Consider the following 15317-nt stretch of genomic DNA (forward strand, 5'->3'; position numbering starts at 1 on the left):
TTTTAGCTAGAAACTTCTGGGTCAATATATAAATAGATGAGCCTGGTTATATCTGAGGTTTTCACTGAGGTAACAACAAAAATAAAACAGCACGATGCCACCGAGCTATCGTTCCCCAACTTACGTCTGTCCCCTCCACATGTCCTGCACGCACTCCTGTTTCTGGGGTGTGTGCATGTGTGTGTGTGTGTGTGTGTAAAGGTTTGCAATGAAATTAGAATCATTGGTTTTTGTTGGGGGTGGGGAGTTGTATTGTTTTGAGACAGGGTCTCGCTCTGTCAGCCAGGCTGGAGTGAAGGGTCACAATCACAGTTCACTGCAGCCTCAACTTCCTGGGCTCAAGTGATCCTCCCACCTCAGCCTCCCAAGTAGCGGAAACTATAGGCATGTGACACCATGCCGGGCTTGCTTATCTATGTCTGTCTGTCTGTCTGTCTATCATCCATCTATCTATCTATCTATCTTTCTGTCTATCTAGATGGGGTCTCCTATGTTGCCCAGGCTGGTCTCAAACTCCTGGGCTTAAGCATTCCAACTACCTCAGCCTCCCAAAGTGCTGGGATTACAGGTGTTAGCCACTTTGCCCAGCTGAAGTTAGAGTTTAGAGCACATTGCTGTAAATTGCGATTACCAAGGGTATTGAAAAATCCATGAAAATAATAAACAGCAAGTTGACTTCAGAATTTGTGCATTTGAGGCTTTTCGCCTTGATCTCCAGGTAACACACAGGCTCCTTGGCGAGAGCCAGTGGTGATACAATGAGAACACCGCCTGCTGCATCTAATGTTTGCAGCTTAGAATTCACAGCTAACTTTTTAAAATGTACCAGTGTGGGGGAAATGGTGCTTTATTTGCTGGATAGGAAAATTGGCCAAGATCAGAATTCTGAAGGCAGTGTCACGGCACAAAGAAACTAGCTACTGAAGTCACATCCTAAACATTCGAGAGGTTGATTTCCTTTTCTACTGCATTACAAAAAGGTTTATTTACTGCTTATCCATATAGTGAGACAGAGATTTGATCTCAGTTTTTGGTTAAGAACAAGCATTATCATAAATATGTGTGTGTGTTGTGTGTGCATTTTACAGGATTTTTAAAAACACACAGAGAATTCTTCACAGTTAACTCTGGTAAATGGCAGGGAAGGCAGGGGTGAGAACTGATCTATTATTCATAATCTCAATGATGAACAAGCTATTTCCAAAAATAGGTGGATTATTTAAAATTATTATTATTAGGATATTTTGGGCTTCTAGAAACAAAAACTTAACAAAAAAGTCACTTAAAGAATTTAGGGGTCTTTTTTTCTGACATGAAAAGAACAAAATAAAGGATGATTTCAGTTTGGTCTGTCAGTGACTTAGAAGTGTTTTTCAGGACCCAAGGCTTTCCGCCTTCCCACTGGGCCATTTTCAGCGTGTCCCGTGGCCTCTGGGGGCTTCAGTGATCCAGGCGTCACATTAGACATGACAGTGTCCAGCAAAGAGAAGTATTTCTGCTTATGCATCTGTTTATAACAGTGAGAAAAACTCCCCCAGAATCCCACCAGCAGTTGATTCTCAGGTTGCATTGGCCAGGATTGAGGCCATCTGTGCCATGCTTAGCGCAGTCATTTGTATTGCGATCACCGTGATTAGCTCAGACCCATCCTGGGACTTCTCCTTGGGCTTGAAGACATGGCCAGGTGGAGATCGGTGCCCCCCAGAAGAAGTCTTTGTTCTGCCAATAAAGAAGACACAGACAACAGTGTCTAACAGGAAAAGCCCCTTTTTACTTTATACCCTTCCGTATTGCTTCAACAATCAAATACTTTATTTTATTTTTTGAGACAGAGTCCTGCTGTGTCACCCAGGCTGGAGCGCAGTGGCGCCATCTCTGCTCACTGCCACCTCCACCTCCCGGATTCAAGCGATTCTCCTGCCTCAGCCTCCCGAGTAGCTGGGATTACCTACCAAAATGCTCGGCTAGTTTTTGTATTTTTAGTAGAGATGGGGTTTCTCCATGTTGGTCAGACCGGTCTCGAGCTCCTGACCTCAAGTGATCCACTCACCTCAGCCTCCCCAAGTGCTGGGATTACAGGCGTGAGCCACTGCGCCCAGCCTTTTTTTTCTTTAGATAGAGTGTTGCTCTTATTGCCCAGGCTGGAGTGCAGTGGCACGATCTCAGCTCACTGCAAGCTCCACCTCCCGGGTTCACATCATTCTCCTGCCTCAGCCTCCCGAGTAGCTGGGAGTACAGGCGCCCACCACCACGCCTGGCTAATTTTTTGTATTTTTAGTAGAGACAGGGTTTCACCATGTTAGCCATGATGATCTTGATCTCCTGACCTTGTGATCTGCCCCCCTCAGCCTCCCAAAGTGCTGGGATTACAGGTGTGAGCCACCGCGCCAGGCCAAATACTTTCATAATTAACTTTTTGAATGTATGTGTCCTACTTTAAAATGAAAGATGCTCTTTCTTGATTCCATTTCCATGCAGCTTGGCCCCGTGATGCTAGGGACCATGGCTTTTTCTTGCAGTGTGACTCACCATTTGCCAAAGCAAATCTCTTGCCTTGCATCAGCTCAGTCTCTTTGTCTGCAAATTAAATCAGTAGCCCTTTCTACTGCCTATCTCGCAGGATATATTGCCAAAAGTACTCACAAAGTCACCATCCAGGAAGAATCATTTGCCCCTGCTGCCACTGTCTCCTGCAAGGCACATGAAAGCTGCTGAGGCTCGGTATTTATTATGCTATAAAATTCAACACAAGGGAAGAGAAAAAGCAAATTCCATGAGCGTATATAAGTGTATCGGATCTACTCCATTGATGCTGGAGCTGTATTTTCACAGTAGGAACCTCTTTTGTTAAATATTACAGTAGTAGGAGAACCTAGCAGAAGAATAGTTCACTGTTTCTCTGATTTTGTGAGTGATGTGGGCTGTGGAATTTACTCTTTGCTGCTCTTCCCCCAACCTCCACCCTACCCCTGCCTTGGAGGTCAGCCTTGCCTGCTGCCCCTGACCGAGAGGACCCTGACCTCACCCCACCCCAGGTTATACTCCTCTGAGAAGGCCCCTTCATCCCTTCCCCGAAATACATCCCCTCAAATCTCTAATTTGTGTGAACCATTAATTTCAGATATTGTAGGAAAAATAAGCAGGGAAAATACGCAAAACAAAACGTGGATGGCACATAACCCATAGCATCTCGCAGGGTGCGTACACTGAAGAAGTCTTTACCAACCCGTAGTTAGGAAAATGCGTGTTCAGAATAACTGGGCCTTCCCGCGGTCCTCTGAGTCAAACAGATGACCACACATTGCCACAATGAGAAGCAGAGCAGCTTCTCATCCCTGCTTCTGAAATGTTTCCCAACAGCTCATTGAAACAATCTCGAGACACCTCTCTCCCCCAAACCCAGCGTGTTTCGGGAATGGCTCTAGGAATTCTACTTTTGCATTGCCTCACTCTCCCTTTCCCCGTCCAAACCATGGTATTGGATTTACAGCATTTCTTACATCCTATAAAAGTCCTTTTCTGCCAAGAGCCTGGAGCACGCTGGATTGAATGACGCTCTCCCAGCACAGCCGGCATTTGCAGTGCATTAGAATCTTGCCGTCACTTGCACACGTCACCAAGTTACTTCAGTGAGAGTTCAGCCTAGCTATGGCTCTGCTGTGCTAACAGTTGCTTTTCAATATTTTGTTTGAGGCTTTGGAATAATTCAAAGGCCTACACTTTTTTTTTTTCTAATTTGTTTCCTTGGAGTTTTACGCATGGCTACTTCAGAAAATGTCAGTTTTATGTCATTAATGTCATCATCTTCTCTGGATTCTCAGAATTCAAAATTCACAGGAGCATGGCAGCCTTACATTCAGTCTATTCTTTTCATAAAAAAGGAAGTAAACTGCAACAGTTCGCCTACGCTATGGAGACTGGAGTGGTCCCACCTCTGTAATTCTGTCTCTGTCTGCCCCACAGCTGTGCCGAAGTGAGTGCCACTTGTCTGCAGGGCCGTACCGCGGAACCCTCTTTGCCGACCAGCCAGTGATGTTTGTCTCGCCTGCCAGCAGCCCCCCAGCGGCCAAGCTCTGTGAACTAGTCCACCTGTGCGGAGGCCGGGTCAGCCAAGTCCCCCGCCAGGCCAGCATCGTCATCGGGCCCTACAGCGGAAAGAAGAAAGCAACAGTCAAGTATCTGTCTGAGAAATGGGTCTTAGGTAAGAATCCAGGCACACAGACACTGTGGTGTGGTCCAGATCTGTGGACAGGTTTCCAGGGAGGGCGGCGTCAGGCTCACACCCCCTTCCACGCAGCTGGGGCACCTGGGTTGATGTCTCAGCCTCCAGCATCTGCCCTGGCAGCGTCGTGTGGTCACCCTCGGCATTCCCGCTCCTTGCTGTTAGCAGACGTACAGTTCACGAGGAAATGGGAACTCTAACTGGACTTCCCCACTTGACTTCCCTGGCTCGTGTGAAAAATCCAGGCTACCCAAAGCCACCCCAAGCCACCCCTGTGGGCACAGTCTCTCCGGGCACCCCTCTTAGACCCTCCCTCCCCAGTGCGTCCTTGTCCTGCTTCAAGAGTCCCTGGTAGCGCCCGGCACTGGGGCCCAAGCCCCCGTCCCTGTCATCTCCTCTCCCAGGTACATCTCATGATCACTCCGTCTGCTCATGTGCTCAAAGGGTGTTAAAAGACGTCAAACGACTCCATCTTTTATTTGATAAAGTGAGCACTGTGTGACCGTAATGTCCCACTCTGGCGTTCATGGAGCTGTGCCAGGCGCCGTGTGCGATTCTGGGGAGGAAGAGGTGGTAGGAGCTGAGCTGTGATCGGAGGAGGCTGGAACCCCATGCCGTGCTAACACACGGGCTCCAGGAGACTTGCAGGTGATCCCCGGAGAAGAGGGTTAAGGAAGAGTGTGAAGCAAGGATGGCCTGGGGAATGCGGAGGAAGCAGGGGCAGCGTCTGTGCTAGAACTTACCTGCCCTGTGGTGGAGTCATATGTGGCAGGACAAGCCTAGGGCTCCACTGTGGGGAAATCCCACACCCTCCTCCATGGGGTTGTGATAAAGATGTTAGTTTGCTTGGGCTGCCATCGCAAAATACTACAGGCTGGGTGGCTTCAAACAACACGCATTGTCTCAGTTCTGGAGGCTGGAAGTCTAAGATGGGGTATCGGCAGCGTTGGTTTCCCCTGAGGCCTCTCTCCTGGGCTTGCAGACAGCTGCCTTCTTCCTGTGACCTCACGTGGCCTTTCCTCCATGCACACACATCCCTGGTATCTGTGTGTGTGTCCAAATGTTCTCTTCTCTAAGGATACCAGTCAGATTGGATTAGGGCTCACCCAATGGCATACTTTTATTTGCTTTTATTTATTTTTTTGAAACAGTGTCTTGCTCTGTCACCCAGGATGGAGTGCAGTAGCATGATCACAGCTTACTGCAGCCTCAGCCTCTCTGAAGTGATTCTCCTGCCTCAGCCTCCGAAGTAGCTGGAACTACAGGTGCACACCACGATGCCCAGCTTTTTTTTTTTTTTTTTTTTTTTTTTTGTAGAGATGGGGTCTCCCTGTGTTGCCCAGGATAGTCTCAAACTCCGGAGCTCAAGCTATCCTCCTGCTTTGGCTTCCCAAAGTGCTGGGATTACAGGTGTGAGCCACTGCACCCAGCCCCAGTGGCATCATTTTAACTTGTCTTTTTCAAGGCCGCATCTCCAAATACCGTCTCATCCTGAGTTACTGAGGATTAAGACATCAACATACGAATTTTGGGCAGACACAATTCAGCCCATAACAATGAATCACTCTAGTTTCAGCCCCTGGGGCCAAGATCCTTACCCGACTTTAGAGGTACATACCCTCTCTCTCTCTCAGTGTCTCTCTCTCTCTCCCGTTCTCTCATTCTTTTTCTCTCTCTTTGCTTCCATCTCCTTCCATGTTTCCTATTCAGTCTCCTTTCTTAGTACTTTTGCATGTCTCTAAATCCTAAACTTCTGGCTTTTCTCATCCGCTGCTCAACATTATCCCTTAATAGACAAGTAGATACTGTGTTTGTTCAAGTTACATTCGTATCTAACTACGGACATTTTACAAATATCTTTTACATGATTGATGGTCATCCTTTCATATATTTTAGAAATGTGGCAATCAAAAGTAATTTTTTACTCTGGTGCAGAGTAATTCATCTTTTGCCTGGAAACCAACTTCCAAAAAAAAAAAAAATTATGATTTTACTCACAGTCCAAAAGCTAAGAGGCTGTTTACTCTTTTCTAAATGCCAAGAATATAACCTTCAAAACATCCTATGTTCTGAAACAGAGGTTGTTGTTTTGTTTTTTTGGAGAAGTGTATAATCAAAATGCCACAGACTGCAGAACAGAACTGGGCCTGAAAGCATGTCTGGGCCAGCTGACGGAACTGTGCACACGATTGATATCCACAGTGCATATCAACAGGCAGTCTTTTTGGAGTTTGGAAAGCGTGTGCTGTGCAGGGCCTGAGCCTGCCTCTGCACTCGTGTTTCCAGGTTGGGTGGCTCTGACAGCCCCTTCCTGTGGGTCCTGCGTCCTTGTGTGGAGTCACGCTTGCTCGGCAGCTGCTCACTTCCTCCGGTTGTTTTGCCGCTCGGCTCTCCCGCCCGTGGGTTTTCAGGAGGCGAATGTCTACCTGCTTAATCCTGAGGCTTCGTTCCCGCAAAGCCCTTCAGAGTTCTCTGACTTCCAGGCCTGGGCCACAGGCCCCAGCCTCTTTTTCTTTCCTCCTGTAACTTGTGTCCTGTTTCTGATTTCTCACCAATTATGCCATCTGCCTGTGCCCTAGGTAACATCTGGGTATTGTGTGTGCTGCAGCCCTCACCCATGTGAGACAGGTCCCCTCACTCGCCGGCCACCAGACCCCAGTGTAGTGGGCGTCTCCAGCGTAGTGGGCGTCTCCAGTGTAGTGGGCGTCTCCAGTGTAGTGGGCGTCTCCAGTGTAGTAGACCTCTCCAGTGTACCAGGCCTCTCCAGCCCACACTCTCTGAGCTGTAAGATCACGTAGTTCTCAAGTATTTATTGGCTTGTATTTTTCTCTTTGTGAAGTGAATTCCAATCTAGTAGCTGCAGCTATGTACGAATAAAGAAGGGTTTATTTTTCTGTCCGTACATACTTCTGGCCTTTCTCACCCTCTGCTAAACATTATCCTTTAATAGACAAGTAGATTTTTTTGTATTTTTCTCTTTGTGAATTGAATTCCAATCTGGTAGCTGCCGCTATGTACAAATAAAGGAAGGTTTATTTTTCTGTCCATACATAACACGTAAACCTACAGAACACACAGTCCAGGGCATTGCGTTTCCTGCCTCATCCAGGTCCAGGCTGGCTATTTGCTTATTCTCTAACCAGAAACAAATCACATACTTTTTTTTTTTTTTTTCCTGAGATGGAGTCTCGCTGTGTCACCAGGCTGGAGTGTGCAGTGATGAGATCTCAGCTCACTGCAACCTTCACCTCCTGGGTTCAAGTGATTCTTCTGCCTCAGCATTCCCAGTAGCTGGAATTACAGGCCCCGCCACCATGCCCAGGTAATTTTTGTATTTTTAGTAGAGATGAGGTTTCACCATGTTGGCCAGGCTGGTCTCAAACCCCCAACCTCAAATGATCCTCCTGCCTCGGCCTCCCAAAGTGCTGGGATTACAGGCGTGAGCCACCGTGCCTGGCCAAAATCACCTATTTTCTGTGGAATGCATTTACTTCATGTATAAAACAGAGTCATAGCCTCCACCTTGCTTACCCCACATGCTGGTTAAAGGAGGAAACACAGAGAGCACAAATGCCCTGTGGCAGGCGTAGGCTTGTTAAGTGTGGCAGATTGATGGTATCCATGGATGTGTCCTCATCATCCCTGACCCTTCCACAAAGCACATTGTGTCTTTTGGAGACTTTTTTTCCTCCCGTTAATTTCCATTATAACAAATGCTTCTCTGGACAGTATTTCATTCTCAAAATATCGCAATATTGAAAAACTAGGAATATATCAAACCATTTTAAAGCACCAAATCGAAAAAGAAGTTATTTTGTTTAAATAAATTAAATTATGAAAAGACAATACTCAAAAAAAATCAATTAAATTTATTCAAACTGGAATATCAACTGCTTTGTAAGGTAGGGTCCCTGCGTGTCTTAGAGTAATTTGAGCCGGGCGTGGTGGCCCATGCCTGTTGTCTTAGCTACGTGGGAGCTTGGCTTGAGCCCACAAGTTCAAGGCTGTGGTGGGCTATGATCCCACCACTGTACTCCAGCCTAGGCAACAGAGCAAGACCCCATCTCTAAAAAGAAAAAAAAAGAATCATTTTTCAGTGCCTTTATATTGTTTCTGTATCTTAACAGTCTTGTTTTGCAGATGTCGTAAACTCACAGGGGGTGGAGAACCAGGAGTTTTTTAGCCAGTAGGAACCTCTCTGAGAAGTTTCTTTTCTTTTCCTTTCTTTATTAGTATTAGTATTTTTTGGCCAGAGGAGGGAAAGGAAGGTGGGTACTGAAACGACAGCTCTTCCCCTGGGGCTGCAGCATCCTAGCACCACAGTCCCCCCGCCAGCCTTTGTTCCTGCACGGTCTCCCTCTCAAGACCAACAACTCCATATCTGTGACGATAAAAAATTGTTAGTGATTATTTTACTTGTAAGAATTTCTTTGGACCTCAGCTCTGAGGTGACCCTCAGCTCGCCCGCCACCCCAGCTGCCCCACCTTGCTGGCACAGAACAGGGAGTGGAGGTGTGAAGTCACTAAACAGGGCTCAGTATACAAAATGTAAGCCACGCCTCACTCATTTGCTCCCTGGAGAATTTCATCCGTGCGCCGCGTTGCCTAATAACGGGGTTATCGGAAAGGGCATGATTACGTTCCCTCTTCATTCCCTGGAGTCTTTTTTCCCTGAAACTGTATTGTACTTGGGCCAAGATTCTTGATGAATCATTCAACCAGAAGGAGAAATGAGGTTGTTGTTGGTTTTTTTTTTTTTTTTTTTTTTTTTTTGCGTTTTGAGAGAGCACACTTGTGGGTGGTTGAATATGGATAAAAATAAACGGGAAAACAAAAATCAAATTCCCGGCCCTAGGAAATAAAATGTTACCTTTACCTGATATTGGTAATACATATTATATTTGAAAGCATTTGCTAATGGTTGCATTTCACCCCAACACTCCCATGACATATAATTCCCATTTTATAAGTCACGAAACGAAGACCCTGGGGTCTGAAGGAACTTGGCTGGGGTGAGGATCACAAGCCCTTGGGTGGAGCTCTGAGCCCTGGCGCGGTCCTCAAGGGTCTGCGACATTTGTGCTGTGGTCAGCTCTGTGCACTCTTCCCTCCCTGCTGCTGTTATCACGAAAGGCTGGCTTGGCCTTTCTCATAGGCGTATTTCCACTCTCAGGCGCCCTTTTATTGTCTGGGCTCCATTCAAGTGATAAGACATACATTTATGCTATTGTGGGAACATAATGTAATATTCTCAACAGCATTGCCAAAAAAAAAAAAAAAAAGTTTAGCCTCCGCCTGATTTTCTTATAACTTATAAAGAAAATTTGGTTTGAACATGTCCCCATGTCGATGTTTTCAGGAAAAAGATCCGATAGCATGCAGGCCTTCTCATGCTGGCCTGGCTCATTCATCGTTTCCCCTAATGACTGACTGACCAGAAAAATGCACGACGCTCCCATGGGGCCACTCGGGAGGCCTCAGGCCTTCGGGCTTCCTGATTCAATAGATATGTGAGGCTTGATCAGAGTCACCGCAGTCCACATCTCCATTGCCTCGATAAGGAACCAGTCGCAGAGAGGGGAGGCCATCTGCAGAAGCTGTGGAGAGTGGCAGAGAGGACAGTGAGGACGGGGACTGCCCCCTTCCAGCCCCTCTCCTCCAAGGACGGCCTCATTTTATCCCCACCCAGGTTTCCACACCCAGGAGCTCAGCAACCGCTCAGAAAATGTTTGTAGAATTCGAAGACACAATTCAGACAATATGAAGAATTATTTTTCCTTTGAGTTGTTCTCAAAACAGACGAAATCTACCAGGATATAAATGAATGAGAACTAAAACTGGTGGGATTTGGTAATGTCAACATCTGAGATGTTTAGGCTTTTAAATATATATCTCAGCCGGGTGCGGTGGCCCATGCCTGTAATCCCAGCACTTTAGGAGGCCGAGGCGGGTGGGTCGTTTGAGCCCAGCAGCTCGAGTCCAGCCTGGGCAACATGGTAAAATCTCGTCTGTACAAAAAAGTACAATAATTAGCGGGCATGGTGGTGCAAGCCTATAGTTCCAGCTACATGGGAGGCTAAGGTGGGAGGATCACCTGAGCTCAGGGAGGTCAGTGCTGCCGTGAGCTGTGATCATGCCATTGCACTCCAGCCTGTGCGACAGAGTGAGACCCTGTCTAAAAATATATATGTGTTTATATATATATATTTATATAAACATTAGTGGGTTTTAAAAAAAATTAACTGCTAGCTCCTAAAACAGTATTTTGCCATTAGCTTTGGAAAGGTTTGCTCAGAAAATGAATTTCTAAGCACTCCCTTCACTGCATTTATTGGTCAAACGAATGGTCCTGGATGGTTATCTTTGAAACTTCCTAACCTGTTGGGTCCCCGTCGTTAAACTTATGCCAACAGAACTAAACTCACTGGATGTGAATTGCATCAGAGATGTAAACATTTAAAAGCGTATTAAGGCTGGGCGCAGTGGCTCACTCCTGTCATCCCAGCACTTTGGGAGGCCGAAGCGGGCGTATCATGAGGTCAGGAGATTGAGACCATCCTGGCTAACACAGTGAAACCCCGTCTCTATTAAAAATACAGAAAAATTAGCCGGGCGTGGTGGCGGGCGCCTGTAGTCCCAGCTACTCAGGAGGCTGAGGCAGGAGAATGCATGAACCCGGGAGGCAGAGCTTGCAGTGAGCCGAGATCACGCCACTGCACTCCAGCCTGGGCAACAGAGTAAGACTCTGTCTCAAAAAAAAAAAAAAAAAAAGCATATTAAAAGCAGACCAAAAAAATCCTAGAACACAGGAGTCAGCTGTCTATTCAATTCAGAATAAGAAATATTGTAGACAAGGCAACATTTTATGTCTATTCGAAATGTGGTGGTTGGTTTGAGAAGTGAAACCAGCCATGTATATGCTGCTCCAAGCATTTTGGTTGTGGCAGGAAACTTTGAAGACTATTTTGCTGTACAAATTCACAAAGCCCCCTGCAAACACTCCCGTGCTTGGGGTGAATGCTCAAGTGTGTCACAGCTGCCTTGCAGCTCTGAGGATCAGAAAGGTTAATGGACATAAAAGAAACTTCAAAGCTCAACCTCCTAATGGGAAGCTGCCCTTGGTTTTAGGCTGTCTTTGCTTATTGACCGACTTAATTCATGCTTTGGGTTATGACTGTAGGAGAGATTTTCCTGTGTCTTTGGAGTATGCTGAACTTGCGTTTCTTTTTGTTGTTGCATATTAGACAGTCAGTGTTGAAACTAAAGTGACCTAAAGTGACAGAGCTCATGTTATGGGCTGAATTTTGTCTCCCCAGAATTCATAGGTTGAAGCCTTCCCCGTCCTTAGAACATGATTGTATCTGGAGCTAGGGCCCTTAAAGACATAAATAAGGTAACATGCGGTCATAAGGGCAAGGCCCTAACCCAATATGACTGGTGTCCTTATACGAAGAGGAAGAGGCCAGGCGTGGTGGCTTACGCCTATAATCCCAGCACTTTGGGAGGCCAGGGCCGGCAGATCACTTGAGGTCAGGAGTTGGGGACCAGTGTGTCCAACATGGTGAAACCCCATCTCTACTAAAAATGCAAAATTACCTGGGCATGGTTGTGGGCACCTGCAATCCCAGCTACTTGGGAGGCTGAGGCAGGAGAATCCCTTGAACACAAGAGGCGGAGGCTGCAGTTAGTCGTGATCCCACCACTGCACTCCAACCTGTGCAACAGAGCAAAACCCCATCTCAAAAAAATAAAAATAAAATAAAGGAAGACAAAGAAACACCAAAGATATTTTTGCACAGAGAAGAGTCCAAGTGAGGACACAGGGAGAAGGTGGCCATCTGCAACCCGAGCAGTCTCCCAGGAAGCCTCAGGAGAAACTAACCCCGGTGACACCTTGCTCTTGGACTTCCTGCCCTCCAGAACTGTGAAAAAATACATGTCTGCTGTGTACGCCACCCACCCTGTGGCATTTTGTTATGGTAGCCTGAGCAAACTAGTTCAGCCCAAAATGAATTCTGAGATCACCTGCAGAAATCTGCTTTTAGACAGCAGGAAACTGAGGGCCTCTGAGTTTCTAGGCCAGAGTCATGCAGTGAATTTCTGAAAGACCCAGAACCCCAGTCCCGGCCCCTGATTTTCAGTTTAGAATCTTCCTTGGTAAGAAGCAGGATCTTAGGCTGGGCCCAGCAAGTGGAAAACTCTTTTTTATTTACACAGCCACTGACTGTTGTGGTCTCAGACTGTACACCACAGAACCTGGTGTTCCACAAACTTACCCAGTTTGGAGCAAGAGAAAAAAGTAGTTGGATGAAATGATCTCATTTTATTTTTTAATCAATTTTTCTTAAATGTTGGTGCTTGAAAACAAATGGATGGCAGTAAAGTAATCCTGAAGAACATAGGAGGAAAGAAATAAAAGAGACAATACCAAATGTTAGCAAAATGGCAACAAGGCAAATAAGAGGCTCAGCAATAGCAAAAAACAGTTTTTTGGCTGGGAAAAACTTATAAATATTAAAAATCCTGACAATGTTGAAAAAGAAAGGAAGAGATAGGGTTCCAGGAGAAATACTAAGAATGAAATTGGAGCTGTCACTGCAGCTATCGTAAGGATATTTTAAAATCATAAGAGAGCATGATGAACAATTTAATACCAATAAATTTGAAAACAGGTAAGATGGATGATTTTTAGAAAAATGTTACCAAAATTGATTCAAGAAATAGAAAATCTAAACAAGCTCAAGCGTTAAAAAAAATTAAATAGGTAAAATATGTACATCAACTGGGCACAGTGGCTCACGCCTGTAATCCCAACACTTTGGGAGGCTCAAGTGGACAGATAACTTGAGGTCAGGAACTAGAGACCAGCCTGACCAACACGGTGAAACCCTGTCTTTACTAAAAATACAAAATGAGCCAGGCATGATGGCACATGCCTGTGATCCCAGCTACTTGGGAGGCTGAGGCAGGAGAATCGCTTGAACCTGGGAGGTGGAGGTTGCAGTGAGCCGAGACTGTGCCATTGCACTCCAGCCTGGGCAACTAGAGCAAAACTCTGTCCCCAAAAAAAAAAAAAAAAAAAAAAAAAAAAAAAAAAAAAAAAAAAAAAACAACAAAAAAAAACCAATTATATATCAACAAAAAAAGAAAAATTTAAAAAGTAACAATTTTAAAAAGTCAAATAGGCAATCAAAAGTATTCCTTTCACCAGCCACTAAAAAGGCACCTGTACATGGGAATGGTAGCAAAATGACAGAAGAGGAAACTCTAAGCTCTCATCCAACACAGAAACCACTAAAACCAGGCAGAAGCTGTCTGCAGAGATGTTGCAGGTGCTCTAAACAACCACCAAATGCATACGGCAACCAGGCAAATGCCTGATAGAGGAAAGCCATCTTCAAGTCCGCAGGAAAGTTTTGTGGCATATGGTGGCAACCCAGTTCCCAGTTCCCTTCCTCAAGCTGCAGGGAGCAGACCAGACATGATTTGTTCTAGTCTGGCTGGTTCATACCTGAAGGATTGATCCTCATCTCCATCTCACATAACATGCAAGGTGGGCAAGAAAAAGAGGTGGGCACAGCTCATGAAAGCCACAGAGAGGCAATTAAGGTAAAAACAGATAAACTGCACTATATACAAATTAAAGACTTCAGTGCATCAAAGGATACAGTCAATAGAGTGAAAAGCAATCTATGGAATAGGAGAAAATATTTGCAAATAACAGGTTAATCTTCACAATATATAAAGAACTCCTGCAACTCAACAACAACAAAAAACCCCAGTTTCAAACTGAGCAAAGAACTTGAATAAACATTTCTTCAAAAAAGATGATATAAATGTCCAATAGGCAAATGAAAAGATGCTTAACATTACTAATCATTAGGAAGATGCAAATCAAAACCACAATGAGATAGCACCTCAGCACCTCACACCCATTATGATTGCTACTATTAAAAAAAAAAAAAAAACAGAAAATAACAAGTGTTAGTAAGGATGTGGAAAATTGGAACCTTGTGTCTGCCTCAGGTAATGTTGGGAATGTAAGATATTGTAGCCACAATAAAAAACAGTGTGGCAGTTCATCAAAAAATGAAAAGTAGAATTACTTTATGATCCAACAATTCCCCTTCTGGGTATATACCAAAAAAATTGAAAGCAGGATCTCAAAAGAATAATTGTACATCCACATTTATAGCAGCATTATTCACAATAGCCAAAAGGCAGAAGCCCAAGTGTTCATCAGTGGATGCATAATAAACAAAATGTGGTCTATACATACAGTGGAATATTATTCACCCTTAAAAAGGAAGGAGATTCTGATACATGTAACACTGTGGATGAACTTTGAAAACATCATGTTAAGTGAAATAAGCCAGAAACCAAAGGACAAATATCATATGACTACACTTATAAGAGGAACTTAGAATAGACAAAGTCACAGAGACAAAGTATAGTTGAATTACCAAGGGTGGAGTGGGCAGGAGGGGAGTGGAGAATTATTGTTTAATGGCTACAGAGACTCAGTTTTGGATAATGAGAACATTCTAGAAATTAATAGTAATGATGGCTGCACAGCACTGCGAATGTACTTCATGCCACTGAAGTGGACACTTAAAAATAGCTAATATGGTAAATTTTATGCTATGTCTATCAAACTTTTAAAGGCACCCTCCACAGATAGTTTTAGTAGTAAGTTCTACCAAACATTATAAAGTTTTACAGGAAAACAAAAGTAATCTATTCACCTCATTTTACAAGGCTACATTGATCTTGACCTAATACTGGTTTAAAAAACTCATTTGTAAACAAGTACATAAAAATCTGAGGCTGAGCGCAGTGACTCATGCCTGTAATCCCAACACTTTGGAAGGCCGAGGGGGGCGGATCACAAGGTCAGGAGATCGAGACCATCCTGGCTAACACAGTGAAACCCCATCTCTACTAAAAATACAAAAAATTAGCCGGGCATGGTGGCACGTGCCTGTAGTCCCAGCTACTCGGGAGGCTGAGGCAGGAGAATCACTTAAACCTGGGAGAAAGAGGTTGCAGTGAGCCAAGAGTGCACCATTGCACTCCAGCCTAGGCAACAGAGTGA

General features: G+C 45.0%; 1 protein-coding gene across 6 annotated transcripts in view; it reads left to right on the forward strand.

The window, feature by feature from the left end:
- Positions 1 to 15317, forward strand: part of MCPH1 (microcephalin 1) — a 270092-nt gene that overhangs the window by 217472 nt on the left and 37303 nt on the right. For 3 of the 6 annotated variants that reach the window (XM_034965550.3, XM_055107252.2, XM_034965551.3), the window contains one exon: positions 3964 to 8604. In XM_034965550.3, the coding sequence (XP_034821441.2) occupies positions 3964 to 4422 (459 nt within the window). In that variant the 3' untranslated portion in view covers positions 4423 to 8604. Of the gene's footprint in view, positions 1 to 3963; positions 9648 to 15317 lie in introns of those variants that run through there. The other 3 variants (XM_034965553.3, XM_003805350.7, XM_055107257.2) reach the window with 2 other exon arrangements.

Source organism: Pan paniscus, chromosome 7 (genome assembly GCF_029289425.2).
Source record: "Pan paniscus chromosome 7, NHGRI_mPanPan1-v2.0_pri, whole genome shotgun sequence".
NCBI lineage: Eukaryota > Metazoa > Chordata > Mammalia > Primates > Hominidae > Pan > Pan paniscus.